Below are 18,283 nucleotides of genomic sequence, written 5' to 3'. Positions count from 1 at the left end.
AATTTGACTGGCAGGTGCTTACAGCCAGCGTGGGCCACTCAAAATAGGTGTGCACCAGCTCAGCCATGGCAAGGAGGGGCTGCAGATCCTTTATCATCACATCCCCACCCAAAAAAACCTGTTCCAAACACCTATTGGCATGACACATCACATACTTTCTTCTAGTCCATCTCTGTTTCTCATGCAGCTCCACAACTTTTGGGTTATGGGCTGATGCTGCTGCCTTGAGTCCACCTTCCTGTCACAGAACCACAGAGTGGTTTGAGTGGGAAGGAACCTTAAAGACCATTTCATTCCAACTCCCAGCCATGGGCAGGGACATCTTCCACTATCCCAGGTTGCTCCAAGCCCTGTCCAATCTGGCCTCAAACACTTCTAGGGATGGGGCAGCCACAGCTTCTCTGGGTGACCTGTGCCAGGGCCCTCCCACCCTCAAGGGGAAGAATTTCTTCCCAATATCCAGTCTAACCCTGCCTTCTGTCAGTGTGAAGCCATTTCCCCTTGTCCTGTCATTTTATGCCTTTGTCCAAAGTCCTTCTCCAGCTCTCTTGGAGCCCCTTTAGGCATTGGAGTGGGCTGTAAGGTCTCCCTGGAACTTTCTATTCTCTGGGATGAACCCCCAGCTCTCTCAGCTTGTCTCTACAGCAGAAGTGCTCCAGCCCTCAGAGCATTTTTGTGGCCTCCTCTGGACTCTCCAGCAGGTCTCCTTCTCTCTTTCTGGCCTCCCCATGTCACAAGTGATTCCCCCCATGGAATTGGGACAGCTTTCCTTTCTACAGCCGTTGCTGCAGATTGTACCCTCCATCCATCCCTCCCATCTCAGCTTCATGGTTCTCCTCAGCATAGGAGAAAGTGGGGGATTAAGATCTGGTCCTTCAGACAGCCTTGGTCAGGGTTTGGCAGGTGAGGATCAGGGATGTGGATTACCAACTGATTCTGCAGAGTCACAGCAATGAAGCTCTGCTGCCCCCGAGATTCACACAGAAATGCAGCATCGAGCCATGAGTGCACAATCAGGGATGTGTCCAAAGGAGATTCTCCTGTTGAAGGAAGGAGAAATTTGTTTATGCATAAATAGCCATAAAAATAGCTGAGGGGAAGCACAAGGAAATGAGTGGGAAAGCAAACTGGAGTTTTTTTGGCAGAGCCTGCTTGGCTGCCAGTCTGAGAGATTCTCTTCTGAGCAGATAGCAAAGGCTGCACCTGCACCAGCTGCTGCTGGAGATCCTTTTCATTTAAAAATAGAGGCTTAACTTAAACTATATAGAGCAGCCACCTTCCCTCTAAAGCATTGCAGGGTGAGAGGCATCCTTCTCTGGGCACACATTGTCCTACCCAGCAATGATATCCCAAAGTACCCAGAGAGAGATCAGAGCCCAGTGACAGCTCTTTGAAAAGTTAACAAGTCTTCCTCTGGAAAAAAAAAGAAAAAAAAAAGGAAAAAAAGGAAAGTAGAAAAGGACATATTTACAGTCTAGCACCTCATGGAAACACCTTGGGAAAACAGAGATGGCAACTGCTCATCATCAGGCAGTGTCTTCATCAGGGCAAGTCCCCAGCTACAATGTTGGTACCACAGGGGGCCAACACAGCTTTATCTTTTGGCAGTTGGGCTTTCTCCCACCTGCTGAATTTGTCTTCAGCCCTGGGGGCCCGTCACATTCAGAGCACCTCCCTGACTAAGCTCTTCCCATGGCATAAAACCATAAATCATAGAATGTCCAGAGCTGGAAGGGACTCACAAGGACCACTGAGTCCAACTCCTGGCCCTGCCCAGTACAACTCCAAGAATCCCACCTTGTGCCAGAGAGCATTGTCCATCCAAACCTCAGTGAAAATGTAAATTATGTTCCTTATTTCTGCTGTTAGAAGTTGTAGTTCACTGGGTGGAAAGTTGTTGGCTGAGGGAGAAGGGAAATGTGGCACTTCCAAAGCCAGTGATCTGCCCAGATTTGCCATGAGCCAAGGACTTCCTTGGGAGAGAGCTCAGTCACTTGCTCATCCATTCCTTGGCCTTTTCCAGCACTTCCTGTCAACCAGCAGCAGCAGAGAGAACACTTAGTACATTAATAAATCCCATAATACTGAATAAAGCACTTTGGTTTATGGCTTTGCTATGAGAACTCACCCCTGGATACTTATAATTAACTGAACGAGAAGAGAAATAAAGATTTCCATTTTTTCTCACCATTTTTTTTAAGAAGAAAATCACTCCTGCTAATAAAAAGCCCTCACCTGATATTTACAGGCTTGGGTAGGAATATTGATCTCTGTGCAGAGAGAAAGTGCTTCCCTGATCACACATCTCACTGGCTGATCCATCTTTCTTTGAGAATACGGCCCTGGCTTTATTTTCAGAGCACCTCTGTAATTTATTGTTCTCCCTGGTCCTGCCTAATCCCGTAACTCCTGGGAACTGTGGGAGGAGCTTGTTTTCACCCTGCACCAGACCTGACCTCTAAGAGCAGGCAGCTGCCTGCATCACTGCCCTGCCCACCAGAGTTGCCTGTTGCAAGACCCAGGGATCATGTAGAGGCTGGAGGGTTCAGGCAGCTCACACCCATCTCCAACCACCAATTTTCCGGCATTTCATATCATGTTTCCTGAGTTACCTACAGACAAATCTGCCTGTTTAACCAAAGGTCCCACTTACCTCACTAAAAAGGGATCAGCACAGACATCTGTGACCCACACACCCAAATCTTTCAGATCATCATTCGAAGCGCAGGAGGTTTTATTTTCCTTTATTAAAGCACACGAGTAACCACCTAGGAAATTGTCATTTACATTGCAGCAGTTGTAGAATCACACCAACACAACCATTTCCAAAGGCAACCACAGAGCCAGAGATCCAGCCTTCCAGCTGACCACAAGCCTGTAACTCCATAGGCACAATACAATAAGGTTCTGCTTTCAGGTTTTTGTTGCTCTTCTTATAACAAACTCCACTGAGCATTGAACAGAATGTCTAAACACAGTCACTGCAAGGGCCATGGAAATACCCCAAAGCTTAGTAAATACACATTTATTGAGTACTTGATTATGTAAGATCATTGCAGCATAGTCATTATAACAAAATCCATATTAAAAAATGCCAAACACAGGTATATTTTATTCAGAGGACATAAGTCTACTTAAAAACCCAACCAAGAATGACAAAGGGAGAGTGACTGTTCCCTGGCCAGCCACTCAGGAATGCTCTCCTGCTCCTTGACAGCAAGAACAGTCCAGAGTCATCTTCCAGCCCAACCATACCCAGACCCCACCAGATCATCCAACTGCTGAGGGGCTGAACAGACCCAAGGTCATTCACTGCCCCATGCCTGTTTTACATGCACAAACACAACATCCCATGGAACTGGACTTTTCCAAGGGCATGGATACAGCTTACCAGCAGCACAGTTCCCAGGGAGTCATTCTTCTCATGTCTGGGGGCTGTGTGGGATTTCCTGGTGAGAGCTTGGGGAGAAACATCCATCCCAAAGTGCTTCAAGTGCCCAGATTTCCTCCTGCCCCCAGATTAGTCAGGGGAAGTGATAATTGCAAAATTTGCTCTGGTATCCCTCCAGATTCCCAATCAAATGCTAATCAGCACAAAAATCCTCCCAGCTTGAGCAGTTTACAAGGGTGATCTAGGTCCTTTACACAGGACACTGAAATTCTGTCTATATTTGAAGCCCAACCATAAGGGAAACACTCTACATAGAAATATAACATTTGATTCTTTTATACAGCATATATAAAGAACATGACAGCATTGAAATATTGGCAAATCAATACATTAAAAATACAGAATCTCCTAGACCAGAGCACAAGAAATATATTCACATGAAATCTGTACAGTCCAGACAATGCTGTTGGTTCTCACACTGGGGTTGACCTCCTGTCTCCAAATGGAGGTCTTTGCTTTTCTTCTCCATCAGCACCACTGGCAACAAGTGCCCAGATTTCCCTGGGCTGTTGTGCTACAGTGAGAATACCAGTCTGCTGTCCCCCCCAGCACAGAGAGCACTCGGTGGTTGAACTCTTCGACTAAGCTTTCATTATTGAATGAAATGACACGACATTTCATTTTCCACAAAGCTCTGTCCTAGTGGGAGAGTAAAAATCAATCCATGGTTGGCAGGAGGGGTGGTACCTGGGCAGCAGTTCCCACTTGCTCTCAGCATCGTGGATCTCATTTCAGTTGAAAAAAAAAAAGAAAACAAACAAATGACAAACTCCCACCTTTTGTATGGTTTGTGCCCTGCTTACCCCATGCAGAGCAGATGGGACTGTTTTAGGCTGCCTCCTCCTACCAGGAATGTCCATGTCTTCTGGAGGAGTTGCCATTCTGACTTCTCCAAAATGGCTTTCCCCTCCACATAACTACATGTGTATATATAGGCCACTTCATTCCTTCCTCTTCTCACTGAGGAAGATCCCCAAGGCATGCTTGGCGAGGTGAAATCCTACCATGGATCTGTACCTAGAGCACTACAGACATGTATATACAGACACATTCTGTCCACTGTTACACTGGAAATACAGAGTTTAAAAAAAAAGAAAAAGCAGTAGCAGCATGTAAACGAGGAATTCATTTCCTCCTCTTCAGAGCTACACTAACCACTTTTGGCAGTCCCTTCTCACCCCCTGTTCCCCTCTGAGGGGGGGGGGTTACAGCAGACCCTGTCTGCAGGAGCTGGCCTTCTCCTCCCAAAGCAGTCAGTTTCCCTTTGTGCCAGCTCCCTCCTCTCCCTCCCTGCATCCTTCCCTGTGTGATGACTCATCCTGGAGATGATCTTGGGTTTTGTCTGATGGCTCCTGCTCACTTTGGCTGCAGCAAAGTCTCATTTCAGAGCGATGGCACAGGAATAAAACCCGCACACAAGCGCCTGGTGAGCCACACGAGCTGTCAGCATCTCCAACAACTCAGGGAGGCAAAAAGCAATGGAAGAGTTTACACTCTGTCTGTCTCCCAGCAGCAAAAGTGTAAGTCCCAGAAGCGATGCCTATTTTAAATCCTTAATTCCTGAACTCTCAATAATACTTCAAACCCCCAGGGTTTGGCAGGAATCAAAGGGCTGATTTCAAGCATGTTCCTTAGTGCAGGATGCTCTAGAATTAAAAATGCATCAAATGGGCTCACTTTTTCTGCATGCTCTTGCAGCATCCAGTTTTCCCAACCCCCAAAATTATTTCCTTGGTTTCTTGCCTCTCAGTTTTGAGGTCCTGCTAAAGAGCTGTTATTTGAGTTAGTTCTGACGTGGGGGTGGTTGGACTCTGCTGGGCGACAGCCACCATGGGAATTTCCATGCCTAGTCAGGCCGGATTGTTAGTCCCCTCCGAGTTCTTGCAGGCATAGGCCACATCCTTGGCAATGCTGCACATTCTGTTGGACATCTGGAGCTCGGTCCTGAAGGCAGTGGGGAAGCAGAACTTCTTGAAGCACGCCTTGAAGTTCTCATCCAGGAAGGCGTAGAGCACGGGGTTCAGGCTGCTGTTGGCGTACCCCAGCGCGGTGCAGAAGCAGGAGATGGCCAGCTCGAGCTCACTCTCTGCCTTGGCACCCAAGCACTGGACCAGCACAAAGATCTGGATGGGAGTCCAGCAAACAATGAAGACTGCCACGACTACCAGGACCATCCGGGTGATGCGCCTCAGGTTTCGGTCCTTCTCCTTGGAGCCTGAGAGGACACGGACGTTCTTGAGCCTTCTGATCATGAGACTGTAGCAAATGGTGATGATCAACACAGGGATCATGAAGGAGAAGAGAAAGACACAGATGCCAAACACCGGATCCCAGTAGTCCACTGGTGAAGGGAGTTTAATTAGACAATCAATTTCTGCAAGGGAAAAAATAAAATGGAAAGGAAGATCAGCAAACACAGATCAAGCAAAAACTCATTTGCACATTCAGATTAGTTTTGACTGGTTAGATAAATGGTTGGAGTCAATGTTTGAGAAGTCTTTCCCAACCAAAACGATTCCGGGATTCTATGTTTAATACTGGAAAAGCAATAGCAGTGATACAGAGAGGCAAGGGCAGAAAGGAAAGGGTTAAGGCAACTTCATAGCAAAGACCTCCCCCCACTGATGAAAATGACACCCCTCTCCAGTGGCTCCCCAAGCCCATGGACTCTCCTGGCCACCAGCAACTCCCACCCATCAGTTGCAGTTTTACTGACCGTTGTTCTCATTCTCTGCAGATCCCATCACCATGGCAGGGATGCCAAAGACAGAAGCCAGTGCCCAGATGCAGACATTCACCACCTTGGCCTTGTGGGGAGTGCGGATGTCCAGGGCTTTGATGGGGTGGCAGATGGCGATGTAGCGATCCACGCTCATCATGGTCAGCGTGAAGGTGCTGGTGAACATGTTGTAGTAGTCTATGGAGATGGCAATCTTGCAGAGGACATTGCCAAAGGGCCAGAAGCCCAGGAACGTGTCTGTACCCTGGAAGGGTAAGGTCATCAGGCACAGGGTATCAGCCAGAGCGAGGTTAAAGATGTAAATGTTGGTTGCTGTCTTCATCTTGGTGAACCTGAAATGCAGGAATGAGCAATGGTTAGAGCTCCACCTGACCATGATGGCTAAGACATTGAACTCTACTGACAAGGCCACTCTGCCACTTTAGGAAGGAGATGCTGTATTTTCTTACGTGCTGAGACTGATCACCCTCACCCTTCAACCTCTCACAGGTCTATCAACACAGCTCAGCCCAGCTCCTACAAAAACACAACCAGTACCTTCACAATCAGTTCCATGGGCAAGAGAAGCTTATTCCCTCTGACTGACAGGGAGCACCAGGAAAGCCTGAGGCTGTCAACTCGGAGTGTTTCTTGAAAAATTACTTCAATAAGGCTAACCTAGGATTTCATCACATATGGCTTCATTATTATAAAAACTGGTGAGAGCTTTTCTCAGTAAGCTGATTTAAAAGGTCCAGGGGTAAACTGATTAGCCATTTTGTAAGGGCTCATAGTCAGAGTATGGCTAATGTGAACTGTCAGAATGGGCAATACAGCCCTCCCCAGCCAGCTAAAAACTGGTGAGGAATGAGGCTTGAATCGGAAATTGAAATATCACAATGGATCTTCTGAAAGAAAGGGGTAAAGTCAAAGTCAACTCCACTTCAAGAAATTCTTCTCATTTCAATATTACTTTTACCACATGAACTGATTGCCAGAAAGATTCACCTTGCTCTAATGGCAATCATCTCCTTTCACACATGGGAAATGATGCAAAGCAAACTGTAATCACCTACCCATGAGAATGCACAGTCTGCAGAAATGGAAACTCAACAGTGACTCTGTGACTGAATCTTACATTTCAGCTCCAGGATGTTCCTCTCATGGGCAAAATAAGAGCTCAAATAGGTATAATTTTAAAACTACAGCTCATCCATCATTTACTATAGCAATGGCCTTTGCAGAAATGTGGCCAAAAATGGCAGACAGTGATGTGTGTTATTAACAAAGTGCGAGTTCATTTGAGGGTAACACTTCTACTCAAGCTGCCACACAATCTTCAGTCTGTATTAGAATATTACAGGGTCTGATTTGACCTAAAAAGTTCATTTTGTCAATTTGATTCAGAACAGCAAACCCACAACTGCCCTTCTCAGCTCCATGCCATGCCCTGAGGGTCTGAACTTCAGTTCCTGAGATTATTTGAATGCTTGGCAGAACATTATCAGTGGCCCACTGAACTCTGCTGAGACACAGGGTGGCATGGCCAGGTTTGCAAGAATAGGAGCCAGGGGAGCCACAATCCAGACTATAAAGTCTATTTTTTCCCCACCTTGCGGCTTTAAGCTGGGCTTGTATTAGAAGTCTGAAAGCAAATTCAGAAAGCAAGACCAAATGTTCCATTTGACCTTGAAAGCCAAGGGAAACATTTGGAGGTGAGCACTGATGGAAACAAGGCTGGAAACATTTTGAGGTCCCCACACAAGCCTGACTCAGGCTCCTCTTTGCCCAGAAATCACAGGTTCTTAAAAAGACAGCTCAGATAAACATACATAACCAGAACTACTAGAAGAGAAATGCCAGTGCCTTTCCCGTCTTGATGGGATGAACAAGCCACACACTGCAAATCCAGCTCAACCAGGCAGCTGCCAGGCCCTTAAGCTTTGGGATTTCCTAGGCAGAATTACAACAGATTCCAGTGCCCTGAGCCCCAGAGCAGCATCTCAGGGTGGGGAAGTTTTCTTGTTTCAATTCTTCCAGTTGGCATAAGCATAGCAAAATACACAGAGGATGAGGTGGGTCTAAGTCAGCAGAGAATTGAAATGAAGAAAACTAAATTACTGGGTTTTATTAGCCCACACAAAAATAAGTATTGTCAGCTCAGGCTTTAAGAAATGATTTGGTCACTTAAGACCATGCTAGTGAAGGTCTCCTGGGAGCTGTACTCTTCCTCTGTACCCCACAGATCTGGCTGGGCTGACTCAAGCTTCCCAAAGGTCAAGCTTGATGCAGTCCATCCTTTCAGGGGGACAGGAGCTGGAGACAATTCATCAACATGCCTCTAAGCCTGGCTGCTCTTAGAGACATTTGAACTCAAGGGAACAACAACTTTGAACAGTGATGAGCAACTTGACAGCAAACCAGAAAAAGTTTGTTTGAATTTGTCTTTTTTATTGACCAGTGGGAGAAACAAGCAGCGATTCACCCATTTCCAGCCCCCTTCCAACATCCATGGGGGACAAAGCTGCCTTCCTGCACACTCCTGTTTCCTCAGCACTGAGGAGTTTGGGGCATCTCAGCCAGCCTTGAGCTCAGGGAGTGCAGGTCACAAACCTTTGGCTCCCTCCTGCACCCCTACCCATCCCTCTCTTCCCAGACACTTCTCAGCAAGAATTCAGAGTCCAGCTGCAGTGGCTCAGCCTGGCCCTGCAAAACCTGCTCTCCCTCCATGCAGATTCCTCTCTGCCACTTCCTTCCTTGCCACCTCCTCAAGGGGATAGCAGAGTCCCCTTCCCTGGCTCTCTCCAACACAGGGACACTCTTAGGCTGCTGGGCCACCATTTACCTCCTTCAACCCATCTTCTAGTGGATTTTAAAGCTGATTTTGTGCTCTTGGAAGGTGGGGAAATTAATTTACACCTAATTAATTACTTCTACTCCACTTTCTCTGCATGCTGAGAGCCAACAGCCATTATCCCAACCAAACAATGTTCCCAAACATTTCCAGAATGTTCAGTACACATAAAAATCAATTAATCACTTCACTGGATTAAACTCTTTTCCTTCAGGAACTGAGAGTGTTCTTTTTCTTAATCGGCACAAAAAACCCAACAAATTAAACTCTCAGGCTTTAGGAGGCACCTCAGTTTCCTCCCCCCATGGCACAGCTCTGCTGCAGATAAGGCTGTAGCCTCCGTGGAGGACATTACCTGCCTGCTGAGCCACTCTCTTGCACTCTGTTATAGAGGTAATTCCCTAATGGAGCATCTCCCACAAGGTGGTTCTCAGCTCTCCATCCAGCTCCACCTTTGTCACGACATTAACTGCTTAGCTCTGCAATCCTGTTCTCTTGAATTCCGAAGTCTAAGAGGAAAAATGCCTGGATATCAGCCCAGCACTCATCTCCCTTCTCCCTTTGGATACACAGACCTCAGGTAGCGTCACCTGGAACAAAGCTGGGCTTCAGCAAGGGGAAGACACAATTTGGGTGAGAAGATGGGTAAGATACAGCTCTCTTTGAGGCCGTGTTTCTCACAGGGATGGATTCTGCCCCAGCTGAGACTCAGGTGAGCTGCAGACCTGTTTGAGCATCTTTCCCTCTTTGCCACCCAGCTGTAGCAAGGCTGCAGGACAGTGAGCCACTCTAGATGCCCCAGGGCTAAGGACCAGCTGGGTGCAGCAAATCTACAACCCAAAATGGGGCAGCAGACACCGGGGCAGAGAGACTAGAGCAAAGCCTGCAGCCCTGGGGAACCCTGAGCATTATCTCCAGGAGCTCCCTGTCTCCTAAGTCTCTTGATTTTCATATTCATAGCTCCAGCTAATTGGGATGCAGACAGTGCTGTTCACCTTGAGCAGCTCCCTCCATCCCCACCTCACACCCTGGCAGCAGTGACAGCCTTTGCCCTCGTCCCTGACACGTACCTGGAGCAAGACAGAGCAGCAAAGGCTCGGGGAGGATTTTTACTGAGCTACTCCCACCCTGTGATGGTAGAAATCAGCCCTGGTTCTCTCACATCTCCACCCCCAGCCTGCTCATAGCCCACAGGCTGTGTGAGGCTATGATTTGATCTGGCACATGCCATGATTCGTGTCCCCCTAGCCATACACCCACACCATGCTCTCCACATCTCTGCTGCTCTGATCACCATTTCAGAGTCCCTTCAGCCTGAAACTTCTAACCAGCTCAAGATGATTTGTTTAAAAAAAAAAGTGGCAAATTTGAGAAGGACAAATTTAAATTACTTTGGACACTGAGGCCAGACACTACAGCAAAAGCAGCCACCAACACACCACCTAAGATCCTATAAATTACCCAGCAGGACAGGGAGTGACTAGCAGGGCTTAGTTAAGGAGTCTGCTGCCAGCCAGGGCGAGCACATACTTTGGGACAGATGATTCTCTTGCCCTGGAGTCTCACCACTGTGTCCAGGTGAGAGCTATGAAAAGCAAGCACAGTCACCCTCCCCTGGTGCTCTCTGGGCACCAGTGTGCATGGGGCATGGCATGGCCCCAACTGCTGCCCTGGCAAGGGAGGAGGCTGGGTGGTGCTGCTGCTGTAAAAGCCTCAGTAGCTCACCCAGGGGCTCCCAGAGGCATCATTCCCATGGGGGACTGAACTGGAGGAAGGGAGTCCTCCAGATCATCACTGCTGAGCACTGTAGGAGCACGATGAAGCTGAGGACAACAGAGGACTCCCTGGACCAGAAGCTGCATGTTGTCCCTCCCTGGCACACCAGTGGCTCAGGTGTCTCTGTCACACCTCTAGAACAACACCTGGGTCAGCATCACCTCCAGCCCCATGAGGCAGCCACCCCAGGGCCACTGAGGGAACAATGCACCCTCCTTCCCCTTTGCTTTCCCTCCTAAAAACAAAGCTCCTGGGCAAGCAGCCTTGCAGAATTCAGTTAATAGCTGAGAGGGCTCTCAGCAGCCTTGTTTCCTTCACTCTTCCCTCAAACCCTCTGTTCAGCTCCTTGTTTCACATTCACTAAAAAGCAGAACAGGAAATACATGCAGAAGAGAGCAAACAGCAGAAGGAGGAGGGAGGGGAAGCATCATCTCTGCTGGCAAGGAGCTTCACGATGAGCCAGCAGAACAAAGCCACACACGAGGCAGGATTCCACAACAGGCCCTTTACTGTCCAGGAAATTGTGTTCCTGATGAGAGCCCTTCTCCATCTTACCCAATTAGTGGTGCTCAGCACTAGAAGGGATTGACAGCTACATGATGACCTGCCTCTAAATTAATCATTCCAAACATTAAATCACTCAAAATATAACAGAGATATAGGCTGGGTTCTGTATCACAGGGGAAAACCTACAGAAGGCTTTCAGTTTTCACTTTTGCATGAAATACTGGGAGATTTTAAAACTTTTCCCTCAGTGCTGCAGAAAACTATTCAAAAGGAACAAAAAATGAGCCTTCCTGATGTCTCCAATTTCCTCGAGTGGTGGTATTAGAGTCATTTTATTTCCCAACTCCCTCAAAAACAGGAAGCAATTACTGTTTATGACATTTTACCATTCCTTTTCTGGAAAATACACCATTTTCCTACAGGCTGTGTAATATGTTGAAGCCTGGTTGTCTCTGCTGAACCATGGAAAATAAAACCCCCAGCTTCTGTAGGGTGCACTGTACCTACAGCTGATAGGGGTGCAGCACTGAGGGTTTGCCAATCATTTTTCCCTTAATGGAAGAGAGAGACCATTAAGAGTCCCAAAAACCCCATGCTGACCTACCAGCAACCAGTTTTCAACCTACTGAAAAAGAGATGCTACTCAAGGCATGAAGCATCAAAGCCCCAATCTGAGGAGAAAAATCTGTGTTTGAGAAGTTCATCAGCATCCTCCTTAAACAGCCACTAATTTGGTAGCTCTTCATCAATCCATATACATGGTAAGGGCCAAGAGTCTGAGATAATGAGTCCAGTTTATCCCCACACTTGCTCCTGACCTCAACAGACAGGACAAGGAGAGAAGAATCCTGGGCAGAGATAACCAGAAGTTGTAGTTACCAAGCCAAGAAGGGTCATTTCCTTGGAACTCAGTGTTGATCTCAGCTCAGTACTGAGCTCCCAGGAGACTCCAGTGGGGAGAACCCAAAGGAACAGCAGCTTTTAAATGTGCCCTACATAAGTTATAACTTAAAGCACACCCTTTGCAAGGGGGCACTCCAGGCTCACATAGGAGTTGGGTTTTTTTTTTTAAAAAAATAGAGGTGAATCCCCAAAAAGGTGCACCCAAATAATCAAAACTTCTGTTGGCTTTTTTTTCTTTATATATATGAGGGTTTCTGGATAAAGGGAACTAAAGAAATGGAAAAGGCCCAGGGGAGATGGGGGTGGCACCTGCCTTCAGTTTTCAATTGCTTAAAACCAGTAAAAGCAGAGGACACATAAAGTTCCAGTGGACACTCCAGCATTAAATCACACTCTTCTGCACAGTGCCATTTGTCCAACTGAAAAGTATCTGACTCAAAAACTGTGCAACAGAAGCCACCACTCTGCATGGCCACGGCACAGGTCCACCCTGACCAGGATGCTGCCTTGGGACACTGGTGGTATTTCTGACACCCAGAATGGGCAGGGGCAGCAGGATGCAGCTGCTCCCAGCTCACAAGGCTTTTCCAGACAGGGAGAAAATTTCTGCCAAGGCTTCTTACACACTTCTAAGGCTCATGCCCAGGGTAAGGACTCCCCTTTCTCTTCACACACTCTGGTTGGCATTCCCATGGAGCTGCATCACTGTCAGACAAGGACTTCCAAATCCCAGAGCCTCACTGCTCAGCACACTTAGACACAGCCACAAACTACTCAAATGACTGCTACCACACTGAACAGGAACATGAGCTCTCCAGACATGGCATTAGTGTACTACAAACCTCCTCTATGCATCTGCAGACTCCCCAGGGCTAACAGGATCCCTTCTCTCTGCCATAAATTCCTCTGCAAAGAGAGCACAGACAGGCAGCCTGATGAACAGTCACCTCACTCTGCCCTTGGAGCAGAGATTTAGCCACCCTTCACTGACCTCTGACACCAGAGACTTCATTTTGCAGTATCTCCTGCAAGCAAGTTGTGTGTATTCAGGGGAAAGATGCTTTGGAAGCAGTTGGGCTCCTGGCAGGAGCAAGACAATCTCATCAATGTCTGAATACCTGCTAAATATTTTCATCTTCTGTTGTAGGATTCAACCTGTGTTTTCTGTGCTGGCAGCATCCACCTGCACCAAGAACCTGCTCCAAGACACAGATAAAGTGAAAGCTCCCTCCTTACCATGAAGGGTGCAGAGATCAGCTGGGGGGTGCAGGGGTTTCACACCATCACAGCCCCAATAGCTGCATAAATATAGGGGGGAACAAGGTTTCTAATTCCCAGAAATAAGGGGGTTTGAACCACAGCAGAACCACACAGGGACACTTAGAATGCCAACAATGCACACAGAGGCTGGAGCAGTTCATACTCCGTGCTCTGTCCCTCTGCAAAGGGCCCCTAAAAACATCCCTCCACTCTCCTGACTTCAGCACCAGGACTCAGAGAAGTTGCCCTCAACTCTGCAGCCTCCTGTCACATCTTATTCATGTCTACTGCTTCCAAAGGGTTGAAAGAGTTACCTTCCTGATATTTCCCCTGTACAACTAAAAAGGAGCCTCCCAGCAGGCTCTTCCCCTTTGCAACAAGGTTCAGTTTTGGAAAGAGGCAGGTCCCAGATGGAGCAGCACCTGCACACACAGCTGGGGTGCCGGACACAGCACAGGAAGGAGAGGTCCCATTAAGGAGCCAGCACACCCTGGTAGCAGAATGCTCCAAGCTCACTGCCCTTTTGAGGGACATCCAGCTCTCTCTCTCAAAAAAAAAAAAAAAAAAAGCCCCATTTTTTGAGCAGCTCTGCTCTCTCTGTTCCATTCTCTGGGTTAAACTTTAGGAGGCACCAGAGGGCAGCTGAAATTGGTAGAAAGAAACCTTCATCACAGCCTAGGAAAGGGGAAAAAAACCCAAATAAAACCAAAACAATAAAACAAATGCCACATCATTACCACTAAAGCACATCAACCACCAGGGAAGTACCTGCCCGCTTCACCTGCAGCGGGGATTGGGGGAGGGAAGGTCTGCCACACTCCCAGCCTGCCCCTGAGCCTCCCTGCGTGTCCTACCTGACAATCACATACATGACGGAGCAGTTGCCCACCAGCCCCACAATGCACACGATGGAATAGACAACCACGATGGTGATCTTGATGCTGAGTGGCAGGAAACTGTCCCCTGTGCTGTTGTTAAACCAGTTGCTGGGGAGAAAGCTCAGGTTGAGCATGGAGGAGTCATTCAGCAGCTTTCTCAGGTCAGGGTCTTCAAAAATATGGGCAGGGAAGAGTGGGTCCATCCTGAAGCACCAGCCTGCGCCAAGGACCTGGGGCACCAAGAGACAGTTTTAAAGATCTGCTGGTCAAACAGGCAGCACGGGACTGTAGCAAAGCGTGTGCATGAGAAACGCTGGGGAAGGATGATTTATTACCAGGGAGAAGGATTATTTATTGCCAGGGAACACAGCCCCGCTCCAACCTCCCCAGGAGCATTTGGATGGGCTGCAAGCCCGAGAGCCCGGCGCATCCCGAGCACCCCGGGATCACGCATATCTCCACACCGCCGGCGCAGGGACGTGCGGGCTGCACACGCCATCCCTCCCAAGGGCTGGATGCTCCCACCTGCCTCTCCCATCCCCGCGCCCCACACGCGGCTTTGCGACCCCAGACCTTCCACTGCCCACCCTTAACCCCGAGAGCCACTGCAGCCCCCAGCGCGGCTGGAGCACGACCCCGACACTCCACCCCCAATTTCGGTCCGTATCGCGATAAAAAGGCAGGAAAAGCGCAAAGTTGGAAATAAACCCCAGGTGGCTGCGTACCTGCGGCGGGTCCTCTCTAGCGCAGCTCAGGACCAGACTCCGCTCCGCGCGGCCGCATCCAGCACCCCCGGGGCGGGGGGATGAGCGGGACAAAGCCGGGGGCTCCGCAGGTGGAGGAGGGGAAGGGGCCGCTCTCGCAGGCAGGGATGCTGCCAGCGCAGGGGGCTGCACCCTGGAGCCCACGTTTTTAAGGAAAAGGGAGGGATGAGAGAGAGGGAGGGAGAGAGGGAGGGAGGAAGGACGGAGGACGGCTGGGCAGAGCCGGGCTGCTCCCACTGCGTAAGAGAAAAGCGGGAGGGAGAAGGATGAAAAGAAGCAGGGGGGGAGGAAATGATAAATAACCAAACGCAGCAAAGGGAAGGCGAGCCCGCACCTGCGAGACACAGGCAGCGTCCTCCCCCCGCCTCGCAGGCGCCGGGAGCTGCGGTGGCCTCTCCGTCCCACCCCCGGCACGGGGAGGGTGCACCAGCACCCCCCAAGCTCCCCCAACCCTCCCTGCCGCAGCCCGCGAGCCGCAGCCTACCTGAGAGATGCTCCCGGCCGGAGGCGCTGGGAAAAAGGGAAGAATCGGGGAAGGGTACCGGGGAGATCGCGATTCGGGAAGCAGATTCCTTCCTCCTCTGCAATTGTGCAACCTGATCGCTGTGGTAGCGCAGGAGCAGCGGAATGAAGAATATGACCTAGAAAGTGGCAAAAAAAATATAAGGACCAGTGAGAACCAGATGGAAAAAATTATTATTATTTAGTACTCTTCTAGCAGCATTAACTAAAGATCGTTTTTGCAACCCAGACCATCCTGCACTTCAGATCGGAGTCAGAGTAACACACATATTCCAAGAAGCTGCAGTGGTAAATTCATTGCCTCAAGGTGGGGTGAGCCACAGAGCCCCCACAGGTGCCTGCAGTTCCCGGTCTGGCTGTGAGATAGTGACCCTCATAAACTCAGTGCCCAAGAGCTGCAGAGCCCCCCAGGTATGCCACCCCTCAGACAGGATGCACAGAGGTCTTTGGGTTCACCTCCAGTTTAATCCCAGATCGGGGGGGGGGGTTGGCTGCTGAGACCTAGAGCCTCACGGTCTGGTGCCTCTGGCCATCTACAGTGTTTCAGCAAAGAAGCCATTTCCCAACAAGCTGAGAACATTTCCAAGTGTTCAGGACATAAGCAGAGACACATAGGTCAAACTCAATTTGAGGCACACTGTTACTGCCCAGGAGGTGGAGAAAAGGAACACGAGCTCTGGCATCAAATGCTTTTTTGATTCCCAAGCCCACAGCCAGCTCCTGTGGCCCAGCAGGCAGTCAGGGCTATCCCTTTCTGCCCCAGTTCTGCTTTAATGGATGTTTTGGGGACGTTTAGCACAAAAGCTGCATCTTCTTCACAGGGAACACAATGCTAAGGTATGGTGTTGCATGGTAATTTTCCTGAATGCTTTCACAAGAGCAGATCTCAGCTCTAACAGGGAAAAAAACATGACCCAGAGATACAGCCCCCCTGTGGGAGAGAACAGTTGTACTGCTTGAAAAAGTGAGGGGTTTGTCAGTCCACTAATGAGAGTGTGAAATAAACACTAGACTAGACATTACCTTAATTGTTAATGGATTGATTTTCAGAGGCTGAAGGGAAGGACAGCAGTAAATCAGTGCAAGAGCTCCCAGCTGGACAGCCCAGGAGCTGCCGGGAAGAGTGTTTGCAAATTCAGCTCTGCTCCTCTCTGTTGGCTTCCACCCCATAAATGCTCTCAGCCCTTCCCACACTCCCATTTATGTTAATTCAGTGCAACAAATGCATCAGGTTCATCTATTTATCTTGTTGTGGTGCTCATTTCCACCTGGCAGCTCTGTTTCAGAATGGCTGCTGTGAAAGGGATCAGAATTGCCACCTTGAACTACTGACAGCCAAGATGTGTCTCATGTCTGGGACAAGCACTCTTCCAAATTCCTCTCATCTGTCATCTCTCCATTCATCCCTGCCCTCTTTGCATGGGAAAAAGCTTGAGGATGTTCATGCTGCACCTTCAGTTCCAATCACGTGATTTCACCCCAATTACAGTTCAGAGACTGCGAGGAACTGGGATAATTGGGGAAGGAAAGAGGAGCTTGGACAACAGAGAGGAAACATTTTGATGATGTCAAAACAGGTTCAGGTCATGCTGAGGATTCTGAAACACTGACTTTGAAAACACTTCTGACAGACCTTTACCCAATTTCTGATCTCAAGCCCCAGCCTAAAAGTGCTGCTACTCCCATTCAAAGGAATCCACTGCTCTAATCCCAATCTCAATCTGACCTCGAAGGAAAAGGCCAAATCCAGCACTCCAGACTCTTATTTATACTCTAATGCCCATCCCAAACCTACACCTGCAGTATTATTATGAATCTCCCCAGCTTTAATCCTAACCCAGACCAAAAATCTTTCCCCCTAATCATGAACCACACACTGTCAGCAGAACCCCAAACATCCCTAAACTTCTGCCTAATCCCTTCCAGAGCATCTCATGCTATCTTAACACCTGCCCTTCTCAGAATCCCTGGGATGAGCAGAGAACAGTCATCTCAAGAGCAGGACTCTTGCCAGACTTCTTCCTAATCAGAATTCTTCATCCAGTCCATTGGGGTCTATGCACCAAGGCTGGGAAGGAAGTCCACCAAAATTTTATTTGCAAGACCCAAAAGGACTTCTCCCAGCCTAATTCTTGAAAAAACAGATCCACTCTTCAGCCTGAAGGTTTCTGTTCAGGGAGGATGTCAACAAAAGCCAAAAACATACATTTACAAGAGTTCAGATGGAAAACATTCATGGCAGGTGGAAACATTCATGGTATAACACCTTTTTTCTCAACTCCACTTTCCAATGGATATCTGCAAAATGCAATTCAAACCAAGAGCACACAAAAGGTTGTTGATGAATTTGGTAAATAATTACTGTACCCCTTAACAAATTAAAATGTGTCTGAAAATGAGCTTTGTGAATATTTGCAGTTTGCCTGAAAGTTTTCAGAGGCTTATAATATAAAGAACCAGAGCTGGGATCCAAACAAACTTGTTCTCCACTCAGTTAATGCATATTGGAGTTGGATATGGCAGAGGAAGGACTTTGGGCTTTCCCCACATAGAATGATGGAATGGTTTGGGTTGGAAGAGACCTTAAAGCTCTTCCTGTTGCAAACCCCTGCCATGGGCAGGGACACCTTCTACTTCCCCTAGACCAGG

General features: G+C 48.5%; 1 protein-coding gene across 4 annotated transcripts; it reads right to left on the bottom strand.

Annotated features, from left to right (window-relative positions):
- Positions 1–2,733: 2,733 nt before the first annotated feature.
- OPRL1 (opioid related nociceptin receptor 1) lies at positions 2,734–15,703 on the bottom strand. 4 transcript variants are annotated; one of them, XM_071573138.1, is made up of 5 exons: positions 15,597–15,703; positions 15,074–15,348; positions 14,325–14,578; positions 6,168–6,523; positions 2,734–5,825 (listed from the first exon to the last, which is right to left on the bottom strand). In XM_071573138.1, exons 3-5 carry the CDS (start codon positions 14,549–14,551, stop codon positions 5,302–5,304), a joined length of 1,107 nt encoding a protein of 368 aa, XP_071429239.1. In that variant the 5' UTR covers positions 14,552–14,578; positions 15,074–15,348; positions 15,597–15,703; the 3' UTR covers positions 2,734–5,301. The 4 variants fall into 4 exon arrangements, with proteins under 4 accessions (XP_071429239.1, XP_071429240.1, XP_071429241.1 ...); XM_071573139.1 differs by having other exon boundaries at positions 14,340–14,578; XM_071573140.1 differs by lacking the exon at positions 14,325–14,578.
- Positions 15,704–18,283: the final 2,580 nt, after the last annotated feature.

The sequence above is a fragment of the Pithys albifrons genome, chromosome 18, assembly GCF_047495875.1.
Source record: "Pithys albifrons albifrons isolate INPA30051 chromosome 18, PitAlb_v1, whole genome shotgun sequence".
Classification (NCBI taxonomy): Eukaryota; Metazoa; Chordata; class Aves; order Passeriformes; family Thamnophilidae; genus Pithys; species Pithys albifrons.
The sequence above is the reverse complement of the archived record's forward strand: the minus strand, read 5'-3'. Positions and strand labels throughout refer to the sequence as shown.

What these genes read in the sequence shown, in the direction of transcription:
- OPRL1 (XM_071573138.1), bottom strand. Translation starts at nt 14,551, where the DNA reads ATGGACCCACTCTTCCCTGCCCATATTTTTGAAGACCCTGACCTGAGA. An exon ending in GTCATGTATGTGATTGTCAG is followed by an intron (nt 6,524 to 14,324) that starts GTAGGACACGCA and finishes CCTGCATTTCAG; the next exon opens with GTTCACCAAGATGAAGACAG. An exon ending in TGCAGAGAATGAGAACAACG is followed by an intron (nt 5,826 to 6,167) that starts GTCAGTAAAACT and finishes TTTCCCTTGCAG; the next exon opens with AAATTGATTGTCTAATTAAA.